At 48.1% G+C, this 13,139-nt stretch overlaps 1 protein-coding gene, 1 long non-coding RNA gene and 1 pseudogene across 2 annotated transcripts; 2 read left to right on the forward strand and 1 right to left on the reverse strand.

Annotated features, from left to right (window-relative positions):
- Window positions 1–671: 671 nt before the first annotated feature.
- On the reverse strand, window positions 672–1,738 carry LOC101774333. The gene is made up of 4 exons (XR_001163873.2): window positions 1,712–1,738; window positions 1,524–1,612; window positions 1,245–1,321; window positions 672–732 (listed from the first exon to the last, which is right to left on the reverse strand). It is a non-coding gene; the product is annotated as an uncharacterized LOC101774333 (long non-coding RNA).
- A 1,519-nt stretch (window positions 1,739–3,257) lies between these two features.
- Window positions 3,258–10,463, forward strand: LOC111255707. The gene is made up of 4 exons (XM_022826111.1): window positions 3,258–3,272; window positions 3,412–3,504; window positions 8,103–8,622; window positions 9,463–10,463. Exons 1-4 carry the CDS (start codon window positions 3,258–3,260, stop codon window positions 9,465–9,467), a joined length of 633 nt encoding a protein of 210 aa, XP_022681846.1. The 3' UTR covers window positions 9,468–10,463.
- LOC101774739 lies at window positions 8,645–12,876 on the forward strand (annotated as a pseudogene).
- The last annotated feature ends 263 nt before the right edge of the window (window positions 12,877–13,139 follow it).

Raw genomic sequence — 13,139 nt, forward strand, 5'->3', positions numbered from 1 at the left:
CAATATTGGAGCTGCAGGCAGATAACGGTAGTATTTATGAACTGGTTGAGCTGTGGCGGCAGCCTAGGATTATTTGGTCACTATGTCCTGTGGCCACATCATCGCTTACTGCTCCATGTTCCACTGCACCCGCAGCCACACCTGATGGATCAGAGATGGTGAAAGTTCAATGTCATCTGCAGGTGAATATGAATTTGTTTCAGAAACTAGTCATGGCTTATATTCAGAGCAGGCAAAAACATTCAGGCAGCCAAAAAACATATGTTTGCTGAATCCAAGTTCCTTTCGGATACATGTCAGCCACAATACTTTTTTAAATGTAAATCTAAGCTGTTAAAGAAATTGAACTTGGCTCAAGCTTGATTGTAATTTTAGGGCCAAGCTAAGAATGATATTAGAGGCTTGGTTACTAAGGGACAAGGCTGCAGCCTGGATATCAGAAGGCCACTTTTTTTTTACCCTGGCCCAACCAAGAAACTTCTCAGGTCTAAGTAAAATACAGTGATCATATGTTTTTCAACACTTAGTTGCAGCTTACCGCCAGATAAAGTACCGATCGACAACCCACTTGAGCATGATGATTGTGAAACAGACAGTTAACAAATGCAATTGAACATCCTTAGGCATACAACATAGTTAAGCAGTATGACCTCTCTCTCTAGGCCCAGAAAACCACCCCATATTAAATTTTGGCGCCATCCTCTCTCATAAAGAAATGATACCAGTGGAGTCCTGTTTGATAACCATCTGTAAGGACTAAGAAATAATCTAGGTAGAACTGATCGACAAATGCAGAGTCATATTCTAGATACTTCAGTTCTTAAGAGAAACAGTTTTTGGCAGATATTGATACTAGCAACAACTTGCAACCTTTATTGGATCAGTCCCTATGCCTCTACGTTAAAGGAACAATCTCTGTTGCAACAGTTCCAAGGCTTCACAAAGAAGTCAAGAATACTTGCACTACTGATGTTGAGCCTTAGGGGCACAGTTTCAGCAGTAAGTTAGTAGGAGTAATTGTTACAAGAATTGCAATTCTCAAAGACCTGAAGCAGAAGGTTAAGTGAATCATGCCCATCTGAAACAGGAATTCAGTGAATCATGCCATAATGTCAGTTTGGAAACACTAGAATTTCAAGTTGCAGCAGGCCAATTTCCTCTTATAATTCACTCAGCCCCCCTCGTTTCACCCAAACTCACCAGGCTATGGAATTCCAGAAGAAAGAAACAAACCTCTTTATTACCTGAATATTTCCGTTGCTGCCGGTTTGGACTCCGAGTACTCAATCGAACCAACTGCCACTGTAAGGTCCTAGTAATCCTACTTAATGTGGTAGAATTTTTAGTCTATTCCGGCTCACAAGTTTTTAGTCTGGTAGGGCAGTCAAAACAAAATGAATTAACACCAATATATCAGCTGCCATTTGATATGCATAAGCACTACGCGTCTAGGTTAACAGATAACACATTTTTCCATTTGCAATAAACAAAGGATAACACAAATAAAAGAACAAAAAACATACCCAGAGATCTGATGTTCAACCGAAGCGCCAGAATGCAAGCTCCCTGAATGAATCCCAAGAGGCTTCAGGGGTTTGCATATCGATCGCACCTGCCCAAACGACACCAAATTAACTAAGTCATTCACATTTGATTCATTAAAAAGCTATACAGATAAATACACAGTAAGCATCAAAATGGCAGTACCAACCTGCGCGGCCTTCTCCTGGGACGGGACAAGGTATAGCAGGAAGGGGCAGGAGACGACCATCCCAAGCCTCTCCTTCCTGGCGACGATGTCGCAGGCAGCGGAGATGAGCCACGCTGTCTGCTCCATCGTGGCGCACGCGCCGCTGGTGTCGAGCACGTCGGACGGCGCCGGGGAGGAGCAGGACCTCCAAAGCTCCACGCCCCAGTCGCCGCCGCCGTAGATGCTGCTGCCGCCGCCGTCCTCGGGCGCCACCTCATCCCGGATGGCATTGAGGCAAACCACCAGGAACTTGGATGGGCGGTCGAAGTCGAGGGGTGGCGCGGGGTCGACGCGAGGGGCACGAGGCGTCGATGCGGAGGAGGAGAGGGGCAGTGCGGGGTCGACGCGGAGGAGAGAGGCGGTGCGGGGTCGATGCGAGGGGCGGCGCGGCGTCGATGCGGAGGAGGAGAGGGGCGGCGCGGCAGCTGCGGACGAGCGGCGGCGGCGGCGGAAACGGATGGGGAGAGATTGAGGCGGCTGCGGATGGGGAGCAGCGGCGACTGGATGCCGGACGCGGAGTCGGCGGCGGTTGGCGAGCGACGGCGGCAGCGAATGGCTAGCGGCAGCGTCCGCTAGCATGAGAAGTTGATGGACGGGAACTGAACACCACCCACGACGGAAGACCCACGTTCGGGAAAAAAGCTGGAAAAAAAACCGGAGGAACCGTTTGAGAAAAAAACCGACGGGAGGGGCGGGAGAAAAGGTGGAAGCCGGATCCGCGGGTGAGCTCGGGTACGGAATAGCCTATTCCGTACCCAGGGTATTACATAGTACAGTCATATATATATATATATATCACATGCTTTACTTGGAGGAATGACCCACGTGAACCCATGGATACAAATATACAATGCCTGTTGTTTTATTTCAGCTTTCATTTTGAGATGAAATTTAAGGCAAGAGCCAAACTCTGGCATATGGAGGATAGGAGCCGGTATGTTGTAACAACTCACTATACTAGTGTCAAATGTAACATTTGATTCCTTCATTTGTTTAATGAATCTAGAAATGAGGGAATAAAAGAAATATGTCAGACGAACTGCAAATAGGATTGCTAGTTGTTGTCTGTCCTGTGCTTTTCCTTGTAAGACTAATGGCTGCTCTGTTTGATATTCTAATATTCAGTTACAGCGCAAGCTCACAAGTCACAACGCACAAGTGTAGTGTGGTGCAGATTGCAACCATTGATTAGCTAGGAGTTTCTTCGCATCATGACATGATTGTCACCAACATCTTGTTAGAATGGAAACAAATCAAATCTACGTGAATGTAAGAAAGAGTAGATATAGGCCTTGGAGCTTGACGCATTGACTAGTACTGCTTGCTGGTTTCACGGTAAAGTGAACATGATTAAATCCCTCACGGACATTAGTACTAGTAATTGACAACATCCTGGGTTCCTGAAAGGATTGAAATGTCATCTCATTCATAGAGAATTAGAGATCTGAGCTCATGGCAGCTCAATGAAATTAAACAGAAACAGAGTCTAGAAGCAGAGGTTGCAGCGATGGAGAACGCCAAGGTGGTGATGAGGAACTGAGGAAGGCAAAGTGGATGGCCGAGCTTGGCGAGGTAGCCCACGAGCGATTCCTGGTAGAGCACCTCGACGCCGGCAGCTGGCATGATGTCCCTGCCTAACTTGTGCATCTGCAGCCTGTCAGTGGCAGTGTGAGTGTGAACTTGTGGCGGCTGCGCTGGTAGCGGAAACTGTTGAGGCAGCAGAGGTGCGGTGCGACGGCATCGCAGATGGAAAGGTGTGAGGGAAAGCAGCCCTACGAGCGTCCAAAGAGGCGCGCGGGTAGGGAGCCGGGGCGACGGCGGAGAGGACATCAACAACATCGCCGCCGCCGCCGGGTCACCACTGACAGAAGGGAGAGGAGAAATCAAATGAGGTTCCAACCGGTTTTATTATAGTAAATGAAATGATGGCTAATTCTAACTTAGTATAATTTTATTGTTGTGTCAAAATAAAATTACAATGATCATATTTATGTTTGTTTACTGTAATACCCTTATACTATCTATACTAGTCACTTGTACTACTCATACCACTAATCAACTTTTCAGCCGTTGGATGTTTTATATTAGTCATTTTCAAACACTAGTATATGCTAGTATAGTGTACCGTAAAAGAGTTTGGATTGTATTCTATTTTCAATAACCTCCATGTGAAGATGGAGATGCATCCGAGATCCTTATCCACCTCCTTTATTGCCACTATTCATCTTAACATAATTCCCGGTGGGATATCTGGTCATATTTGCTGGGAGGCAATGTCATGGCAATAGGGGCTGCGTAAAAGTGTATTCCTTTATCAATACGAGAAGCCAAATACATAGCATCAGCTGAAGCTTGTAAGTAAGTATTGTGGACGAAAAACTCGTGCAAGAGATGGATCATAAGCAAGAGAAGTATAATTTGTTTTGTAACAACCAAAGTGCTATTCATCTTGCTCGAATACAAGCCTTCATTCTTAAACCGAGCAAAATGAGCTGTGTTATCACTTGATTTAAAAGTGATGATTTCCAAGTTTCTACAACTTGAGAAAATCAAAACTGGCCTGAATAATATGGATACCATGACCAAAATTCTATCAAGGAAAAGTTGCAAGTGTGCAAGGATATAATAGATATGATGGTTTCCACATCAAGAGCCGGAGGGAGATATATGTTGTGAAATCCTTCTCATGATGTGGACATTGTGGATAGTATTTAGATCCTAGTGAGCATTTCCTACATGCAAGGGAAATGTTTGATGTAGCATAAGATACATTAATCATGTATGTGTTTAGTATCTTGTGTACAAGATAAAGAAGAAATCTCTGCAAACAAAGAGATTGGAGAAAAAACCATAAACTCGATCTACAAGAGGGAAAAAAAGAAGAGGGGGAGAAGGTGATTAATTGGAGAGGAGATTTTGTTTTCAAGGTTGTGAAGGTGCAGACCCATGTCATTGGTGCCCGAAATATGTGATTCACCATTCTTACTGAGGTTCTTCTATCCTAAACTTGTAGCCCTAAATCTTGATGTGATATCCTAGATGATGAAATCTTTCAAATGTAAGCCTCTAGTGCTATCTAGCTAGAGAATAACTTGTTGGAATTCTACAAGTATATAGTGCGAGAGATTTGGCTAGCAAGGTCTCATATTGTTTTTACCCAATGTGGTGTGTTCCACGTTAAAATTAATATCTTCTTGGTTGACATGCTGACGTTTTTTAGAAAATGGAAATAGTTCCAACTTCTGTGACCACATACAGCCATGTTTTTTCAAAATTATTCAGCCAACAAGTTGAGCATATGAAAGAAGAATTGTAAACACAAGAAAAGGACAAATCATGAGCAAAGTCGCTTCTCCTCCATTCTTTATGAAATTATTCATAGCTACAACCTCTAATGTCCTATATACCGATTGGATGTTCTTCTTTCCTTGCGTTGCAATCTCCACACTGCAGCAGTGCCCAAAACGGTAGTCAGTAAGTTCTCACGTGATTATCTGTATATATGTGTTATGTGTATGTTCTTCTCCATGAATAGGTTGACATATTGAACTAATTTCATTTTGTTCTAAATTGGTTGCTTCAGCTATCCCAATATACGTTGGATTTAGTTTCGCACCAAAAATATTGTTGGGAAGAAGATTGATAAGATGGGGCAGCTCTCATTCATTAAACTAGCTTTTAAGTTGAGCTAGGAGTACAGTTTTAATTAAGCCAGGGCTCCAATGGACCGAGACTTAAGAGCATGATGATTGGGCCTCATAGTGGTTTAAGCATGTGTTTGGTTCCATCGATCAAGTGGGATGGAATAGTCCATTTTCCTCATCTTATTTTTTTTTTCTCCACCCTTGCTAGCTCCACAACCCCACAAATCCGTGCTCCCGATGCCAGCAGCCCGAGCTCCAGGAATCAGCCATGGCAGAGCATAGCTGCGCTTCATCAGAGAATGAAGGGAAGAAGACATTATTGGAGACTAGCAGGTGGGTCCTACTATCGATGGTGCCTGATGGTATGGAAAATGTCGTCCATCCAATTTTTCTCTAATTCCTTCTACCAAATAAAAACTGGGATGTATCTATCCCGCTCAACAGTGGTGGAGCTAGGAAAAAATAATAGGTGGGGTGACCAAAAGTAAAAAACTTACACTATTTGCATGGATTCACGCTCCATTCACATATTGCAAATCAAACGGGTAATAGAAAAAAGTGAATTCTACGGGTCTACAATAAAATTACTTGTCAAATTGCCATGCTCCACTGCTGAAATAGTTAAATTGCAAAAGTTTTCAACAAAACAACGACAAATAAATGATTAACAATGCCATTTGTTGGTCCTCTAGTTGCCAACGCCGATCTTCGGCAGTTGGGCGTGCTGCTGGTAGCCGCTCGCCCTTGGCGGACTCCTGCCACTGCCAGAGCTACCCCTACTCCGCCTCCAGGCTCCAGAAGCTTGTCTACAACCGTGACCATATGCCTCCTGCCTTTAGGACGCCGCCGCGACGCATCCACACGCTGCTGACATCCTGCTCCACTACCTGCCTCATGGTTGGCGGCACCACTCATGCTCTGCGCGCTCGCGCTGCCGACCGATAGACGCTACCAGCGGATGGACGAAGGAAGTTCGAGGATCAGGGATCGATTCATTCCATTGATTGAGTCTGATTTGCGTGATTACATTGTTCACTTAGTCCTTCTTCTATGGGCTGCTGCTAGGCTGCTTAAAGTTGTTCACTTGGGCCTTCTATGGCTGCTGCTAGGCTGCTCAACATCAGCCCACGCGCCCTGTTGAGCCTCATCATCTTCTCCGCTCACTCGTTCTTGTGTTCTTGTCTTCCAAGCATGGTGGCCGACGCCCGACAGGCAGAAATAGAGAGGAAGGGTCTGATCCAGGAAGAAGCGGTTGTAGGGAAAGGACGTCGGTAGCTGGGGCGGCCGCTCCACCCCACCTACACGGCTACACGTGGCTCCGCCCTTGCCACTCAACCAAACATCACATGGATCATCTCATTCAAAACATCTCGCCTTATCATCCAACTAAATACATGCTAAAAGTCTAAAAGGTACATTATGGTACATCCGGCAATTGTGCCGACACCAGATGCGCTACAGGAGGCCATTGGCCTACACCGCATGTCCACGTGTAATGAATCCGAAGCTATATCCATGTTCTTTTGTGAGATATTTCTTTTCAAATGCTATAGGATTGTATTTTTAATGGGGAGAAGGGAGTGCAACGACAACCTAGAATATTCTAAGGTACATCGATGTGAAGTTAGTATTTAAAGAAAAAATATTAGAATAAGAATTCATTTTATAAAAGTTTCATTAAGGAAACCAGAGGCTTAAGAGACACAAAGTAAAAGTAAAAAGAAACAGAATATCCTACTGATGAACGCATCCTAGCATATGTAGCTATCATATGCACAAAACAAATTAAACATCTCAAGTAAAACAAGAGTTTCCATCGCCATCCATAGAGAAACACCCTGATATCTCTTCTCTACTTAAAAAAAGAAACTAAGGCTCTGTTTGTTTCCACCCCTAAAAATTTTAGCTCCTAAAGAGTGACTAAAGAGCCAAACACTATGACTAAAAGTGACTAAAAACTTTTAGGAGGCTTCAATTTCTTTAGGAGCTCCACCCCTTCCTAAAACCTCCTAAAGCCCATCCTGAACCCCCACTGCCCTCATTTATTGCCCCCCCTCTCTCTCACCCTCCCTCCCGCCTAGGCTCTCGCCATTCTGCCCGTCGCCGGCGTCCCTCCCCGCCTAGGCCCTCGCCATTTTGCCCGCCGCCGGCGTCCCTCCCCGCCTAGGCCCTCGCCATTCTGCCCGCCGCCGGCGTCCCTCCCCACCCGACCTCCGCCGCCGGCGTCCTTCCCGCCGCCCGCCGCCGCCGCACGACAACCCCACCCCCGCCGCCCCCGCTCCCTTGCGCCGCTGCACGGGCCGGCCGGGCGCTCCCCCGCCGGATCCGGGCGAGGGAGGACCGGGAGGGGGGCGGCGGTGCCGGGGAAGAAGAGGAGGGGAGGGGCGTGGCGGCCAGGATTCGAGGGGAGGGGGCGGCGCCGGCGACGGGCAAGCCAAGCACCGGTGGAGGGGCGGTGCGGGGCCGGCGACAGACGAGCCAAGCGCCGGCGGAGGGACGGTGCGGGGCCGGCGACGGGCGGGTCAAGCGCCGGCGGAGGGGCGGTGCGGGGCCGGAGTACGCGCCAACAGCAGGGGTATGGGAAAGAGCATCTTAGGTATTTTACCACTTCATTAATTACCTTTAGTCACTTTTAGGAGGTGGAACCAAATATACTTTTAGGAGGTGCCTAAAAACTACCTAAAAACTTTTAGGAGCTAAAACTTTAGGAGGGTGGAAACAAACATACCTTAAGATTTTTTTCTTACGTCATCCGGTCCTCCACTTTCCTCCGTACGTCCGTCCGCCTCTCGCCTCCCCCTTTTCCCCGATCCTGCAATAACTCCTCCCGTCGGCCTCCTCTTTTTTCCGGATCCACTTTCCTCCTCCCGTCAACCTCCTCCTGCCACTTCAAACCGCAGCCGCCGCCCGCCCGGCGCGGCCCCCCCCGGTTCTCCCTCTGCTCCGTCTCCTTCGTCTCCTCCCTCTACGGGGACGCCGACGCTGACCCGTCCCCGGCCGCGCCGCTCTCACTGCTGCGCACCAGCTCGCTGCCCACCGAGACCGAGGAGGAGCGCTGGCGTCGCCGCGAGATGCAGAGCCGCCGGCGCCTCGAGGCGCCGCGGAAGCGCGTCGAGCACAGAACTCCATGGGCGGCGACCGGGCGCTGCCCAAGCCAGGCGTGCAGCTCAGGAGGTCCGTCGCCCGTCGGCTCGGAGGGGAGCACCTCTGTCAACACCGCGGAACAAGGTATGCAAGGATGCATCCTAACTCCGGTGCCCTTAATTCGTTCTGATTGCTCTGTTTCTCGTGTTCAGCTACTAATGGCTTTGTTGCTATTGCTTGTTCTCGATGGGATGCATACTTGTGTTCATATTACAACTCGGTTCACATTGCTAATGCATTAGCCAGCAACTTGTAGTATCCGTTATGCGCACCAGATTTCTGTAGCCAGCAACTTGTAGTATCCGTTATGCGCAAATGCTCTTGTGGTGTTACCGTGTTAGGGACACTAATAGTCTAATACGATTTTCTACATAGCAGATGTTGTTTGATTGTGTGATGGTGACCAACAGAACATGGCGGGGTATGATTGATATCTTCTTGTTTCATACTGTAGTCGGAAAAACTGTGTATAACAAATGCTGATGGTGCACTGGGTCATCTCTGTTTGATTCCATTGTCTTTTGGCATTCAATCATTCACTGTCAGTTGATAGTAGAATGTCACTGTGAGCAATTCCATTGTCTGGGCATTTTTTTCAGTTGCCACCTCGCTTTCTTAAGGTTGCTCCTTTACATCAAATCTGAGCTAGGAAACTGTTGATTTTTGTTTTGGTGCAGTCGAGAATTTGTTGAGCTGATCAGGCACCAGTTTCTGGATCGAGGTTGCTGTCCACTCATTGTTTCTATTCATGGTCTGATTGATTCTGCGTGTATTGAATCAGGCACCAGTTTCTGGATCAGGCACCAGTCGATATTTCGGTGCAGTTGAAAAATTTGAGCGCTGCATTGAATTGGTTATTCTATCATTGAAATTTCAGGTTTTTGAACATTTCTTTGCAGTGATCATATCTTGGTTAATGAACAGGTTGAAGAGGAGGCAGTAATGCATTATTACACTGTGGAATGTAATGGACATCAGGGCTGGATTTGGAGGGTGATTTTCAATTCAATGGTCTTTCCATTTTTCATTATTTTATCATCACACTTAACATGGGGACTAAAGATATTAGCATCATGACATTTGCAGCTGATGTCGATAGTCTTGGATTAGGAGCGGGATTTAAGCTTCTGGTTTTTCATTGCAGTCGCAAATGCTGAATTTGCATTTAAAAAAATTAACATAGAGAAGTTATATAAACCTGATATGGCATTCTTTTCATTTGATGACTAACACATGCTGATTTTGCTTTTTGGAACATTTTAACCTGAACACATGTGGATTGCTCCTTCAGCAATTTCTAATTGCTTTATTATTTTTTATCTTAAAAAACTTATACAATTTAGATTTTTTGTCATCTAAATTTCAACTGTTATATTTCTAAGGTACACTTCTGATTTATGGCATTATTGTTCTACCCTTATGTTGATATCCTTCTTTAGATTGTTTGATGTCAAATAATTTCTGTTGCTGCAGCTTTGGTAATTAGCGTTACTTGCATAGCATTTTTATTTCAGAAAGTGGTTAGGTGTTGAGTTTTCTGAAATTTATCAAAATCAATACCTGCACTTTTTTTCTGGACTTTATGAAGATCATGTCATCTTTTCAGCATGGAAAACATGTGGTTTGAGTTCTTTCAACAAATGGTGCCGCATCAAATTAAGCACTTCACCAGATTGGTACTTAAGGTGGAACTGTAACATACAAGGTTTTGTTAGCCAGTGGAAGCTAATAGAGATACTTCTATCTAAAATATGAATATCCTCTCAAGCTTTTAATTATTAAGTTTACCCCGAGTGTTTTTTTGTCTTGTACCGAGTGTTTTCGACACTTGCCGGGAGCTTCGCTGTCTGATCTATAACCCATTACTATTCATGTGCTAATTCACATTTTTATTTCTCTTTACACAAGTATTTGTTCAAATTCAAGTTTTGCATGTACATATCCATCTATATTTTGGTTAGAATTTTCATGAACCGTTTTAGATGCTACCGTTTTTAGTAACACATAGGTCTTCCCCTGCAGATGTAACAAAATTGCTCATCGCGTTTGCTGGTGTTTGGGTGATTGTGTGGAAGCAGAGTCCGGTGTGTATTTGCTGGACAACACTCGGCCAGGTGTGGTTGCTTTGGTGGCCAGACATTTGGGATTTGTCTGTGCCTCAAGTTTTAAATTCAAAAACAGGAAAGGGAGCGCCACAAGTTGGCCGCCGCCTCTGCACCATCATCTCCCGGCCTCCCGCCAAATCCCTCCAAAGCAGTAGCCATCCCCTCGCTCCCGCTCCATAAACTTCGCCGTCTCCTTCTCTACCTCTCTTATCTGCTAGGAGCCCTTAACTTGCTTCGAACTGCATTGCAAGCTAGCTGCCGCGTGCCGGTCAGGTCGAGCACTGCTAGCAGCTAGCTACGTACAGTTGCAAACGCCATGGCCGACGACAAGAAGTCCAAGAACCAGATCCTCCAGGCGCTCGACGCGCTCAGCCACACGCTCTACCAAGCGCGCGCCACCCGCCGCACCACCTCCCTCGCACTCCCGGCCGACGATGACGGCGACGATGCTGCTGGCGGCGTCGATGCCGTCCTGGTCGAGCCGCGCCCGCTGTCCCGGCGCTTGTCCCTGATGTCGCCGTTCCGGTCGAGGTCTGAGCAGGACAAGCATGGGAAAGACGACGACAAAGATGACGACGGCGTCGACGTCGTCCCGGGCGAGCCGCGCCCGCGTCCGCTGTCCCGGCGCTTGTCCCTGATGTCGCCGTTCCGGTCGATGCCTAAGCAGGAAAAGCATGGGAAAGACGACGACAAAGATGACGACGACGATGGCAGCGACGCCGGCGACGCGGCCCGCCTGCTCAAGCGCCAGAGCTTCGCCGCGGTGACCCTGGGGGCCGCCACGGCGGACGACGAGAAGAAAGGGATTTGGGGCTGGAAGCCGATGCGCGCGCTGTCGCACATCGGCATGCACCGCGTGGGCTGCCTCTTCTCCCTCGAGGTGGTGGCGGCGCAGGGCCTGCCGCCGTCCATGAACGGCCTCCGCCTCGCCGTGGCCTTGCGCAGGAAGGAGACCCGAGACGGTGCCCTGCAGACCATGCCGGCGCGTGTGCAGAAGGGCGCCGCCGACTTCGACGAGATGCTCTACGTCCGGTGCCACCTCTACTGCAGTGGCGGTGGCGGCGCAACGGGCAAGCCCCTCAGGTTCGAGCCCCGGCCGTTCCTCATATCGGCGGTCGCCATGGAGGCGCCGGAGCTCAACTTCGGCCAGAACGCCGTGGACCTTAGCTCCATCGTGAAGGAGTTCACGGAGAAGTGCCAGCAAGGGTTGTGCCCCCGGCAGTGGGACATGACGTTCCCGCTCACCGGGAAGGCAAATGGCGGCGAGCTCGTCGTCAACATTACGTTCCAGATCAAGGAGGACGGAGGGCTCGGGCTGATCAACAGCCAACCGGATGGAGCGGACAATACTACAAACTCCTCTTCCTCGTCCTCGTTCGCACGGAAGCTCAGCAAGTCGTCGTTCAGCATCATGAGCCCGAAGATGCTTCGCTCGAAGCTGTCGTTCACGCCCAAGATGGGCGTGTCAAGGACTCTCGACCCCGGACTTGAAGGACATTGACAACTTCAAGCTCGACGAGCCCGCCCCGGCGGCCGAGGTCAAGGCGGCTCGGCGGCGCCGGCGCAACAGGAGCCAGAGGGGAAGCAGAGGAGGTCAAGGCGGTGGAGCAACAGAAAGAGACTGCGACAGAGCCTGAGCCGGTGGTGGTCAAGGAGCAGCAGCAGAAGGTTCCCAAGCACGAGCCGGAGGAGCAAACGAAAGATCCTGAACCCGAGCCGGAGCGCGAGGCGGAAGACGAGCGGGAAATCCGATGACTCGGAGCTCCAGGAGTTCGACGTCGTAGACAAGGGCATCGAAGGGCAAGAAGAGGCTGAAGAAGCCGAGAAAGCCCTCGAGGAGACGTTGCTCGGCGGCGCCATGTCGGACGCGGGTGCGAAGTCGGTACTCGGTAGAGCCGCCGAGGCCATCGGGGAGGAAGTGACCGGAGAGCCCTTGCAGTTGCAGCTGCCGGAAGAAGAGGAAGGCAAGGCTGCGGCCGCCAAGTCGCCGCCGCCGCCTCGAGTTGGTTGGCGAACACTTGACATGATCGTCACCCCGATAGCAGTCATCGTAAGCAAAACTCTCGCCACAGCGCGTTGAAAATATTAGGAGCCGTCCATGAATATTGTTTTACGTGTATATTTTTTGCTACAATGGTGTATACATAAATGCATGTAACTTGCGCTCTTGTACTGTAGCAGTTCAACGTATATAAAATTGAAACGGGAAAAAGGTCGAATAACGTTATCACAATGAATAAGGTGGTCTGCGCAAATAGCACGGGTAGCTAGATTTTTTATGCCAATTTTTTAGTATTTTATTTTTAAAATAAATAGATATAAATAATTGTGTTTAATAGTGTCACTGTAGCAGACTAAGGTACCATCTATGTTTTTTAATTGTCATATTCTCAATGCATATCTTTCAGGAGAAAAGGAATATATGACAATCAATGCATATCTTTCAGGAGAAAAGGAATATATGACATTGAAACCTTTTTGTATTTACTGAAGCAA

This window comes from Setaria italica, chromosome IV (assembly GCF_000263155.2).
Source record: "Setaria italica strain Yugu1 chromosome IV, Setaria_italica_v2.0, whole genome shotgun sequence".
NCBI lineage: Eukaryota > Viridiplantae > Streptophyta > Magnoliopsida > Poales > Poaceae > Setaria > Setaria italica.